The sequence below is a fragment of the Aquarana catesbeiana genome, linkage group LG04 (assembly GCF_042186555.1).
Source record: "Aquarana catesbeiana isolate 2022-GZ linkage group LG04, ASM4218655v1, whole genome shotgun sequence".
NCBI lineage: Eukaryota > Metazoa > Chordata > Amphibia > Anura > Ranidae > Aquarana > Aquarana catesbeiana.
This window is the reverse complement of record NC_133327.1, coordinates 369,422,655-369,435,600: the sequence shown is the minus strand read 5'-3', so window position 1 is coordinate 369,435,600 and position 12,946 is coordinate 369,422,655. Positions and strand designations below refer to the sequence as shown.

Here is a 12,946-nt window from a genome sequence, read left to right as displayed (position 1 = left end):
CCACGACTCCACTACAGGGTTTTATCACACACACACACTTTACGTGTGAACGAGTCCCAAGGGTGCCACTGCTGAATGCAACTAAGGGCTATTTCACAAGTGCAGCAGGCACTGCTACTCCTCTGAAAAGCGATCAGAGTGTGTTTGACAGGTGGTGAGGAGGCAATATATTGCCTCCTCAGCACCTGATTTAAAACCATGATTGCCGTGCAATGCACACGATTGCGACACGGTAGTACAGCAATTAGAGGTATAAAACAGGTGTAAGAAGACAACACTGTGCACGGTGATCTTTGACTTATTCCAAGTTGTTCAGGTAGATCTCCACCTCTTTAAAGCGGAGGTTCACACAAAAATTGAACCTCTGCTTTTTGGAACCCTCCCCCCCTCCGGTGTCACATTTGGCACCTTTCAGGGGGGAGGGGGGTGCAGATACCTGTCTAAGACAGGTATTTGCACCCACTTCCGGGCGTAAATTCCCACGGGAGTCTACGCCTCTTCCTGTCCCCCCGCGCTGTCTGCTGGGACACACACGGGTCCCAGAGACAGCACGGACCATTCAGATTGTGCTGCTTGACTCGTGCATGCGCAGTAGGGAACTGGGAAGTGAAGCCACAAGGCTTCATTTCCTGATTCCCATAACGAAGATGGCGGCGGCAGCATCCGAGGACCGAGGGACGGTTCGTCCTCGGGTGCCGACATCGCTGGACTCTGTGACAGGTAAGTGTCCATATTTTAAAAGTCAGCAGCTGCAGTATTTGTAGCTGCTGACTTTTAAAAAAAATAATTTCGCGGGACTTCCTCTTTAAGGTTACCTACCGCTGCTTTATAATATTTCACTTTTCTCCTTCCCTAGCACCTACATACAGTATATATTAAATAAATCATAGTTACAATACAGGGGGTCCCCGGGTTACAAACAAGTTAGGGACCAGGGGCGGACTGACAACTCATGGGGCCCCCGGGCAATAGGGGCTCATGGGGCCCCCTTAGTCCCCACCCACCCACACACAAGCCACACCCTCACAAAGCCCCACGTATATATTGCACTGCTACATTACATGCATTGGTCACAGAATTTCTCTACTTCATGTTCAAAATAAATGTTTAAAGATGAAAGAAAAATAAACTCACTTTAACCACATACATGCAGGGCTGCGTCTCCTGTGAGCAGAATCATGTACAGGTACTTGATTCTGCACTTGCGGGTCTGCATGCTGTTTGACCTGCTGCCGCTGTGATTGGACACACCGAGAGCTAACCAGCGGGTCCGGAGGACCCCATGTCCGCCAGGCCCCGACGATCGTTTCCAACAGAGGCAGAACTGTGGTCTGCCTATGTAAACAAGTCCCCAGAGAGCCTCCCCTTACATCAGGGTCCCCAGAGAGCCTCCCCTTACATCAGGGTCCCCAGAGAGCCTCCCCCCATACATCAGGGTCCCCAGAGAACCTCCCCTTACATCAGGGTCCCCAGAGAACCTCCCCTTACATCAGGGTCCCCAGAGAACCTCCCCTTACATCAGGGTCCCCAGAGAGCCTCCCCTTACATCAGGGTCCCCAGAGAACCTCCCCTTACATCAGGGTCCCCAGAGAGCCTCCTCCTTACATCAGGGTCCCCAGAGAGCCTCCTCCTTACATCAGGGTCCCCAGAGAGCCTCCCCTTACATCAGGGTCCCCAGAGAGCCTCCCCTTACATCAGGGTCCCCAGAGAGCCTCCCCTTACATCAGGGTCCCCAGAGAACCTCCCCTTACATCAGGGTCCCCAGAGAGCCTCCTCCTTACATCAGGGTCCCCAGAGAGCCTCCCCTTACATCAGGGTCCCCAGAGAGCCTCCTCCTTACATCAGGGTCCCCAGAGAGCCTCCTCCTTACATCAGGGTCCCCAGAGAGCCCCCTCCTTACATCAGGGTCCCCAGAGAGCCCCCTCCTTACATCAAGGTCCCCAGAGAGCCTCCTCCTTACATCAGGGTCCCCAGAGAGCCTCCCCTTACATCAGGGTCCCCAGAGAGCCTCCTCCTTACATCAGGGTCCCCAGAGAGCCTCCTCCTTACATCAGGGTCCCCAGAGAGCCCCCTCCTTACATCAGGGTCCCCAGAGAGCCCCCTCCTTACATCAAGGTCCCCAGAGAGCCCCCTCCTTACATCAGGGTCCCCAGAGAAACCCCCCATACATCAGGGTCCCCAGAGAGCCCCCCTTACATCAAGGTCCCCAGAGAGCCCCCCCATACATCAAGGTCTCCAGAGAGCCCCACATACATCAGGGTCCACTCCCCAGAGCCCCCCCCATGCATCAGGGTCCCAGAGAGCCCCCCCGTAGATCTGGGTCCCCAGAGAGCCCCCCATAGATCTGGGTCCCCAGAGAGCCCCCAATAGATCTGGGTCCCCAGAGAGCCCCCCCCCCATACATCAGGGTCCCCAGAGAGCCCCCCATACATCAGGGTCTCCAGAGAGCCCCCCCAAACATCAGGGTCCCCAGAGAGCCTCCTCCTTACATCAGGGTCCCCAGAGAGCCTCCTCCTTACATCAGGGTTCCCAGAGAGTCCCCTCCTTACATCAGAGTCCCCAGAGAGCCCCCTCCTTACATCAGGGTCCCCAGAGAGCCCCCTCCTTACATCAAGGTCCCCAGAGAGCCCCCTCCTTACATCAAGGTCCCCAGAGAGCCCCCTCCTTACATCAGGGTCCCCAGAGAAACCCCCCTTACATCAGGGTCCCCAGAGAGCCCCCCCCATACATCAAGGTCCCCAGAGAGCCCCCCCATACATCAAGGTCCCCAGAGAGCCCCCCCATACATCAAGGTCTCCAGAGAGCCCCCCCATACATCAAGGTCTCCAGAGAGCCCCACATACATCAGGGTCAACTCCCCAGAGAGCCCCCCTATACATCAGGGTCCCAGAGAGCCCCCCATAGATCTCGGTCCCCAGAAAGCCCCCCAAAGATCTGGGTCCCCAGAGAGCCCCCCCATACATCAGGGTCCCCAGAGAGCCCCCCCATACATCAGGGTCCCCAGAGAGCCCCCCATACATCAGGGTCCCCAGAGAGCCCCCCCATACATCAGGGTCCCCAGAGAGCCCCCCCCATACATCAGGGTCTCCAGAGAGCCCCCCCAAACATCAGGGTCCCCAGAGAGCCTCCTCCTTACATTAGGGTCCCCAGAGAGCCTCGTCCTTACATCAGGGTCCCCAGAGAGCCCCCCATACATCAGGGTCCCCAGAGAGCCTCCCCCCATACATCAGGGTCCCCAGAGAGCCTTCCCCCATACATCAGGGTCCCCAGAGAGCCTCGTCCTTACATTAGGGTCCCCAGAGAGCCTCCTCCTTACATCAGGGTCCCCAGAGAGCCTCCCCCCATACATCAGGGTCCCCAGAGAGCCCCCCCATACATCAGGGTCCCCAGAGAGCCCCCCCCATACATCAGGGTCCCCAGAGAGCCCCCCATACATCAGGGTCCCCAGAGAGCCCCCCATACATCAGGGTCCCTAGAGAGCCCCCCATACATCAGGGTCCCCAGAGAGCCCCCCATACATCAGGGTCCCCAGAGAGCCCCCCCATACATCAGGGTCCCCAGAGAGCCCCCCCATACATCAGGGTCCCCAGAGAGCCCCCCCATACATCAGGGTCCCCAGAGAGCCCCCCCCATACATCAGGGTCCCCAGAGAACCCCCCATACATCAGGGTCCCCAGACTTAACCCCCCCAGAGGTTCCCCTGTACCTGGCTGTGCACCTCCAACCCAAGGGGGAGGTGGGAGGTGGCGATTGGCAGTTCTATGGTGCCTGTGGATCTCACTGGGGCTTGTAGTCCTCCTTCTGATTCTGTACAGTGGATAGGGGAGGGGCCTCTGACCCGGGCAGCAGTCGGCAACAGCGTACAAGCAGAGAGTGAAACTTGTAGCTGCCCGGGTCAGAGGCCCCTCCCCTTTCCACTCTACAATCTGGAGGAGAAATACAAGTCCCCGGAGATGCTGCGAGCACCATAGAGCTGCTGATCGCCGCCTCCCACTCCCCTCACTGCATCCCAAACTGAAAGAGGAGATGCCCGCCTCATCCCCCCGCACCCCCCCCCCCCGCGGCAGTCGGCAGAACGGCTCCACCGCAGCACGCCCAGCAGCATACCCCTAGATCCGACGAGCATGTCTCCCGGGCCCCCTACTGGCTGCGGGCCCTCGGTCGGCGTCCGATCGACCCGAATGGTCAGTCCGCCCCTGTTAGGGACTGTAGGTTTGTTCTTAAGTTGAATCTGTTTGTAAGTCGGAACAGGTACATTTTTTAAGTGTAGCTCCAGCCAAAAAATCTATTTTTAAGCTTTTTGGATAACATAGGGAAGGGTTATCACCCCTGTAACATTTGTTTTTGCTGTGTGTGCCCCTGTTCAGAAGATTTAACCTCACTTTCTATCCCAATGACAGTTGGATTTTGAAAATTTTGGGTTGTTGTGGAAACAAGCCTTGGTGATAAAGCATCAGTGGAGGTACCTTTTCCCCATAATAGCTCTTACAGGAGAGAAGTTCCCTTACTAGAGGTAGATTTCCTCTCACTTCCTGTTGTCTCCCTCCGTTTGTAAGTAGGAGTCGTTTGTAAGTCGGATGTTTGTAAGTAGGTTACCCCCTGTACAGTGCAAAACAGTGATAATCCTCTTTAATAGAGTGATTGTATAAACATAGAAATTGTACACGTCATTGCACAAGTAATAAGGATATTTAATTGCATATTGCTTATGTATATTTGTGTGTTTACTGTCTAGTATGACTACCAGTTGGTTGACCGGACTGATCCAACGGTCTATCCAACGGACTTTCGCGGACTTCCGACGGACTTTCCGAACAAACGGACTTGCCTACAGACTATCACACCAAGTCTGACGGATTCGTACGTGATGACGTACACCGGACTAAAATAAGGAAGTTCATAGCCAGTAGCCAATAGTTGCCCTAGCGTCGGTTTTCGTCCGTCGGACTAGGCATACAGACGAGTTGATTTTCGATAGCAACTGTGTCCGGCGGCGTTCCGATGTAAAGATTTGAAACATGTTCCAAATCTAAAGTCCGTCAGATTTTCGACCAAAAAAGTCCACTGCAGGTCCGATGAAGCTCACACATGGTCGAATTGTCCGCTGGACTCGGTCCGTCGGACCAGTCCGGTCGAAAAGTCTGCTCGTGTGTACGCGGCATAAGGATACCTTTCCTGGTTTATAAGAGGAATTTGGTTCCAAGTGAAAAGAGAAGGAAAGAACGAAAGAAAAAAAAAAAATGGGTGGTTAATGAAGAGGGAGAGAAAGATAGGGATCTATTCCATTTTTAGAAGATGTATAAAAAATCCCTGCAGTAGAGTATGTAAGAAATTATGTAGGTTTATTTACCTCGAGTAAATAAATTGTGTAAGATTATGTTCTGTAGAAAGCCTTTCTGGGTCTTTTTTTAAGGAAATAAAACGTTCCAAACTCAGGCTGGGTTTCCCCGCATCCAATTCGCATGACAGGAGAGTGTGACCGACTCTCAATGGAGCCGGTTCATACATCTCCGTTGCGGCTGTGGAGTGGCTTGCATAGTGTAGTAGTGCGTCTTTGGCTCTGTTTCAGATCCGAATTCAGGCAAAAATTTGGCCCTGATTCTTCCCTTAAATGGAGAACAGGGACGCACCAGACCCCTGCTGCGAGCCGCATCTGTCAGAGGTGTGAACCCAGCCTAAATGTTGACTTTTCTAACCAACTTTTAAGGATTTTGTCAGTGAGACCCATCTGTAAATAGATTCTTTAGCCCCCCCCCAAGAAAAAATTAAAAGTCAGCAGCTATAAATGCTGTAGCTGCTGACTTTTAACAAAAGTACACTTACCTCTTGGGGTGTCCAGCACTGTCCTTACTTGGTCTAGTTCCCAGCGCTGCCATGCTAACTGTGGGAAGCTGACTGTGACACCTTGCAGCTTCACAGCCAGTTCCTCACTCCGCATGCGTGAGCCGTGCTGAATCCTGTAAAGGGTTCCACAGCCTCCCAGGACATTTGACATGTCCCAAGAGGCTACGGGCAATAGGGGGGTGAACATACACTTGGATTGCCTAGGGGATCCCAGTGGAAGTGGGAGTGGGTACCCAAGATATGTTTTTCAAAACCAGGTACCCAATCCACTCCCCCTCCCTCCCCGTGAGCCACGCTGAGCCCTGTAAAGGGCCTCCCGGCCTTCCGGGACACGTGACATGTTCCAAGAGACTACGGGCAGTAGGGGGGGTGAACTTACACTTGGTGGGAGTGGGTACCTGGGATATGGTTACCCCAATCCCCCCACACACACACACACACACACACATACACAAAAAAAGTAAAAAAAGTGTCCAAAATTTGGAGAGGAGAAGGGGAGGAGGCTGAGAAGCAGAACTTCCCTTTAGGATAGAGATCCTGCTTTAAGGTCGTTCCTATTAGTTCAGCTTCTGACATCCATAGGTCTTCTGTAAAGGCAAAGGGGATAGGTTATATTCCAATACTACTATCCACTGTTTAGTTCCCTTCTATCTACACCAGTCAATAAGCCTGCCTAAGTGTGTCACTTTATGAAAACATTGGGTCTGAGAATCCATTGTGCCTTTTTTTTTTCATTGTTTTACACATTCTGCCTTTTAACTTAGAAAGAAATATGATATTTTTACTGAGTCTGGGGAATCATTATTCCACATAGATTTAGGAAATTCTATTCGGAACAGTTATGAGGTAGTGTCTGTAGCAGGTGAAGTGACCTATCCATGATGTTAACTTAATATAATACATCTACCAAACCATGTGAATGTTGGTTGTTTTCAGCATTGTGAATCCTTCCAGGCTGATTAAAGTAATGGAAGAAAATGTAATTCTATTCGGTGTGTAAGGTCTCCTGGGATATGGTTTCCAAAGTATTTCATGGCTTTAGGAGCTCATTTAAATGGAAATGGGGTTTCATTATAATTATCAGTGTCTTTGAGAAAAAAACACTGAGAGCCGCTGATTTTTGTAGGTTTATTTTGTAGTTTGACAGTTGGCCAAATTCTTTGATTTCCTTCAAGAGATTTGGGAGGGTAATTATAGGTTTCGTCATGTAGAAGCGTAAGTCGACCGCATATGCAGCAACTTCATTATATATATATATATATATAATATATATAATACACTCAAAGACATGCTGGTAGGTTAATTGGATCCTGTCTAAATTGGCTCTAGTATGTATGAATGTGAGTTAGGGACCTTAGATTGTAAGCTCCTTGAGGGTAGGGACTGATGTGAATGTATAATGTATATGTAAAGCGCTGCGTAAATTGACGGCGCTATATAAGTACCTGAAATAAATACAAAAATAAATAAATATATATATATATATATATATATATATATATATATAATATTAATATATATAATATATATATAATATATATATATATATATATATATATATATATATATATATATATATATATATATAATTATAATATTAATAATAATAAATATATATATATATATATATATATATATATATATATACATACATTTTTTTTTTTTTTTTTTTAAACTTAACATGCATCTTCTAATCTTCTAGGTCTTTGACATGTCTGTGCTGATTTTACCACATGTTGAGGAAGCAAACAAAGTGCTCTTGCAAAAGCCCATGAAGAAGCTACTGAGAAAGCTATAGAAGCTGTGAAATTCAAGCTGCAACAAGAGAAATTGCTTAAAGAACAAGGTATGTGCATTGAAATGACTTGTGATCTATAGGACACCACTGTGCTTTTGAAATGGGTTTACATTTATTCCTCACAGGAATTACCACTTTATTTATTTGGAGGAATCTGTAGGTGTTCAGTTTTCTTTATTCCAGAGTGTATAGCATAGCCAGAGTAAGCTGTCCAACAAAATGCCAGTGACAGTGGTTTGGAACAAAGAACAGTGAGACGGGTGCTTACAGCAGTCACGTATTATACCTATGGTTTAAATCCGTGGTGGCTGGTGCTCACCCCCCCTCCTTACACCTGCAGGAAACGGACGGTGGCACAGATCCCCTGGCTGTACCGGCCAGGAAATGGTGGATATGAAACCGGAAGTGACCAAATAATTGGCACTTCCGATTTCTTTGTTTACAGGTGAGATTGAGGCATAGATTTGTCTGACTCTCACACCACTCTCCATCCTGAAGTCGGCGGTTGTGGTCCCAGGCTCCCAGTAGGAGCAGGAGAGCCCAGGAGCCATGAGGGGGGGGGGCACTGTGCCGTCCGCTCTGTGAAAGTAGTCAGCCGCTGCACCACTTTCTCTTTAATGCCTGGAGCCAGCTGAACAACCAAGTACAAGTCGATGGCTGAAGTAGCAGCCCTCAGCTTGTAATTAACAGTTCACTCTATGGACGTACATAGTACGTGCAAAAGAGCTGAACTGGTTAACAAACATTGTATTCAAGTATGTATTCTTAAAGTGTTACTAAACCCACAACAGCAAAATCTCTGTCTGTATATGCAGTAAAGCATGCTTGTTATACTCACTGTGGAACCTAAGGGGTTAATCCTCCACATTGTATAAAAAGGCTGTTTGATCCTTTCTTCTCTGAACCTCCCCCTCTTTCATTGTCCCCAATCCATCTGCTGATAGTACAGAGCCTTGGGGGCAATCTGCACATGCTCAGTTTGGTGTATATTACATAGTTACATAGTTAGCCAAGTTGAAAAAAAGACACAAGTCTAACCAAAAAATAAATAAATACAATCCCACATACACAATCCTATACCCACAGTTGATCCAGAGGAATGCAAAAAACCCCAGCAAAGTATAATCCAATTTGCTACAGCGTGGGAAAAAATTCCTTTCTGATAACCCCAAGAAGTAGTCAGATTTTCCTGGATCAACTTTACCTATAAATGTGAGTAACTAGTTACATTGTGTACATTTAGGAAAGAATCCAGGCCTTTTTTAAAGCAACCTACTGAGCTGGCCAGAACCACCTATGGAGGGGAGTCTATTCCACATTTTCACAGCTCTTACTGTGAAGAAACCTTTCCGTATTTGGAGATGAAATCTTTTTTCCTCTAGACGTAAAGAGTGCCCCTTGTCCTTTGTGATGACCTTAAAGTGAATAACTCAACATCAAGTTCACAATATGGACCACCTATGTATTTGTACATGTTGATCATATCCCCCTTTAATCTCCTCTTCTCAAGAGGGAATAGATTCAGTTCCTCTAGTCTTTCCTCATAGCTGAGCTCCTCCATGCCTCTTATCAGTTTAGTTGCCCTTCTCTGCACTTCCTCCAGTTCCCTGATATCCTTTTTGAGAACTGGTTGCCCAAAACTGAACTGCATATTCTAGATGACGTCTTACTAATAATTTGAACAGGGGCAAAATGATATCTCTCCCTCTGGAGTCCATACCCCTCTTAATAGCAGAAAGGATTTTGCTCGCTTTGGAAACCGCAGCTTGACATTGCATGCTATTATTGAGCTTATGATCTACCAAAACCCCCAGATCCTTCTCCACCATTAATTCCCCCAGTTGTACTCCCCCTAGTATGTATGATGCATGCATATTCTTATCCCCCAAGTGCATAACTTTACATTTAAACCTCATTTGCCACATAGTTGCCCAATTAGTGCATTGAGGCCGGCTTGTAAATTGGAGATATCCTATAAGGACGTTATTCCACTGCAAAGTTTAGTGTCATCTGCAAAGACAGCAATGTTACTTTTAATCCCAGACCCTATATCATTTATAACAGTATTAAAAAATAAGGGTCCCAGCACTGAACCTTGGGGTACACCACTGATAACCTTAGACCATTCAGATTAAGAATCATTAACCACTACTCTCTGAATTATGTCTTTTAGCCACTTTTCTATCCATTTACAAATTGATCTTTCCAAGCCTGTAGACTTTACCTTACACATGAGCAGTGTGTGGGGAACTGTGTCAAATTCTTTTGCAAAGTCCAGGTATACCATGTCCACAGCCACCCCTCTGTCCAAGGTTTTACTTACTTCCTCCTGCTTACCTCCTCCTATTGCTAGAGAGTTGTTTTTTTTATTATTTGTGATGGTACATGTGATTGGCACAGGGTCTATTAGCACTGTTCAGATAGAGGGTCAAGGGTCAAGCAGCCTCATAGGACAGTCCGAGGAGAATGAAAGCTCCTCCTATAAGCTTTAACCAGAGCTCGGCTGGATTCTGATAGAAGTCACAAGACTGCTTTATACTGCTGATGATAAAAAGGTATTTAGCTGTTTATATTTACTAAACGTATTGCTTTTCCGTGTTCTGTGTACTGTGGGAGACCAGATATAGTGAATATAGTCCTGGGTTTAGTAACACTTTAACTCACAAAAGTATCTTCTATTGCTCTTAGCCTCCTCCAAATTTCCAAATGCCTTTTCTGTTTTTTGTGCTGTGATCCAACCTTTTGTTAGAGGGTGGCTACATTCCTACATACAGTGGGACCATGGAGAACAAATGTAGCTTCTGAGATGGACTAACGATTATGGACTATGAGATTTGTAGAGTGCATAGAGCAATGAACATAACTGCAACTGTAATGCACTGAGTGTTCTAAACATACAGAAATGAGGGTAAAAAACAAAAAGTTTAGGAGATCATGTAGGACATTATACGGAGGGAGAAAACACAGTAAGAAACAATTTGATCAAAAAGAGATTACAGGGTCATTAAGTATAAGAATATTGTTTAGCATTACTGTAATATCATCATTACATGTACCTGTATTTACCACACACAGTTTCAGTATAGTTTTTGTGACAATGATCCTTTAATTTAAATGAATCAAACCACTTTTCATTATAACAAAGCATTTACTAATTGGGGGGAAATATATAATACTGTATATTGAATTTACTGATATACTAAAACGTCTAGATTTGCAAGTTTAGTAACTCCTATGCTTATGTTCCCTGACTATTGTGTTGTGCAGGATGACGCATCAATCATAGTTTCCTTATTAATCCACTCGCTGAAAACAGCAAGAGATTATGTTATGCCTATTTTTATGAATGCTACAAAAGTACAGTATATAAGTATGTAGCCAATCAACTTGAAAGGAACTATTTATATGTAGCACAAGGCAGGATTGCTTTGGAAAGAGGAAATGAATAGCCCACATTCTAGCTAATTCTGGTAAAATTGCCAGTTGATGAATATTAGTTTAGTCTAAAAAAAGGCTGTTAATATTTTGCATGCAACAGATACACTTTAGGTAATTATAAAATATGGCCCTGGTCGTAATGTATTTTCTCCAGCTAATATTAATAAAGAAAGTCTAGACTACAGCCAGTATTTGTAAATGTTCTCTCTTTACAATTACTAAGTCATTTAAAATCGACAGCTTTCTCTACAATCTTTCGTTACCTAAGGTATACAATAACCATAATTCGACTTGCGTCGTACAATTTACAAACCAGGCCTTCAAAAAGTTATAAAACCCACTATGAATGTATTAGTCTGGCAAATCAATTGAAGTATCCAATGGCTAACATGGTACAACATTCTGCTGCTACTAAAAAAATAACACTTGATATTTAATGACTCCTATCATAGCAATGGCAGAGGTTCACAAAGACACAGACATAGAAGTAGGAGCAGACGATATTTCCTCAGCTCAGACAGATGAAGAGCACAGTGTAAAAGGTAAGTGATCCTTAAAAGCATAAACAAGATTTTTTGACAGATTTATCAACAAAGATACATTAGCTTTAGGTGTGATGGAAGACAGCACTCAGCACCTACAGTAGGTGATCAGGCCAAGCCACTTACCAGATATCAGAGACCCCCAAATTATATAGTGGTCATAAACGCTCAAAAGATTTAGTATGCAGATCTCCCAATTACTCCATATGTGGACGGGGCCTGAAGAGACCCCAGAAGAACTAGGCGCGGTCCCGCTACTTCCGGCATTTGGAACGCAAGCTTATTTCCTGTTTTCTGACGGTATTTATAGCGTCCTGCTGTCTTACCGCCACGCCTCTGATGATGTCAATTTGTGATGAAACACGTAAGTCGGGACTTATGCCGTATGACGTCAGCACGCTGGACGAGGCGGCCATCTTTTTGATTTGAAACAAGCGCTGTTACTTCAATATACATGTGAGTTTAAATTTTTTAATAAACTTTGGTTTTATCAAACTTATTACACTATGGAGGCTTCTCTTCTATTTTTATGAGGATATGTCCATTATATCCCATTCAATTTGTGTTGGCCATTTGGTGGCTTATTGAGTCCTGGAATATCGGTAACATTGGAGTGATTGGGAGATCTGCATACTATATCTTTTGGGTGTTTATGACCACTCTATAATTTGAGGGTCTCTGATATCTGGTAAGTGGCTTGGCTTGAACACTTGGGTGCCTTGTGGTGTCTTCTATCACATCCAAAGCTGGTGTCGGGCTCCTTTGTTTCACCCTTATATGGATCCACTAGTTTGAATTATCATTGTATTACAGTATTTATGGACTCGTTATAAATTTTTAGCGCTGCATACTTAGATTTTTTTGTTTTTGTAGTTCAAGATCAAATTGACTTTTTTTGCTGGCTGCTATTATTGATTATGTACTGTTGTGCATGTTAGTTTTTATCCTATGTTTTCCAAGCGCAGATACACTTTTCAGTTTTTTTTAACAAAGACACGTTCCCTAGAAAATTGAACAATAAGTCTGCATTCGCACAGGCGTTTAGCCACAGTGTAAATCCCAGCGACAAGATTTTACTGATACCTGTGGCTGGAATTAACAGCTGTGCCTCTAAGCCTGTACAGTGCAATGACAGGCTGTCAGACACCACAGCGATTCGTGCTTGTTTGCACAGCCAGTGATTGTCTGTGCAGCTGGATGCACACAGAGCACAGGAATCAATAGATTTTTGCCACTGGGATTTGCATCATGACTAATCGCCTGTGCAAACACAGCCTATGTCTTGAGATGCACACATGGAAAACAGCTACCTACAGGGTCATTT

General features: G+C 45.8%; 1 protein-coding gene across 1 annotated transcript in view; it reads left to right on the top strand.

Annotated features, from left to right (window-relative positions):
- Positions 1-12,946, top strand: part of AK9 (adenylate kinase 9) — a 162,697-nt gene that overhangs the window by 58,799 nt on the left and 90,952 nt on the right. Inside the window, 3 exon segments of the mRNA XM_073627060.1 lie at positions 7,547-7,586; positions 7,589-7,690; positions 11,533-11,622. Coding sequence (XP_073483161.1) covers positions 7,547-7,586; positions 7,589-7,690; positions 11,533-11,622 — 232 coding nt within the window.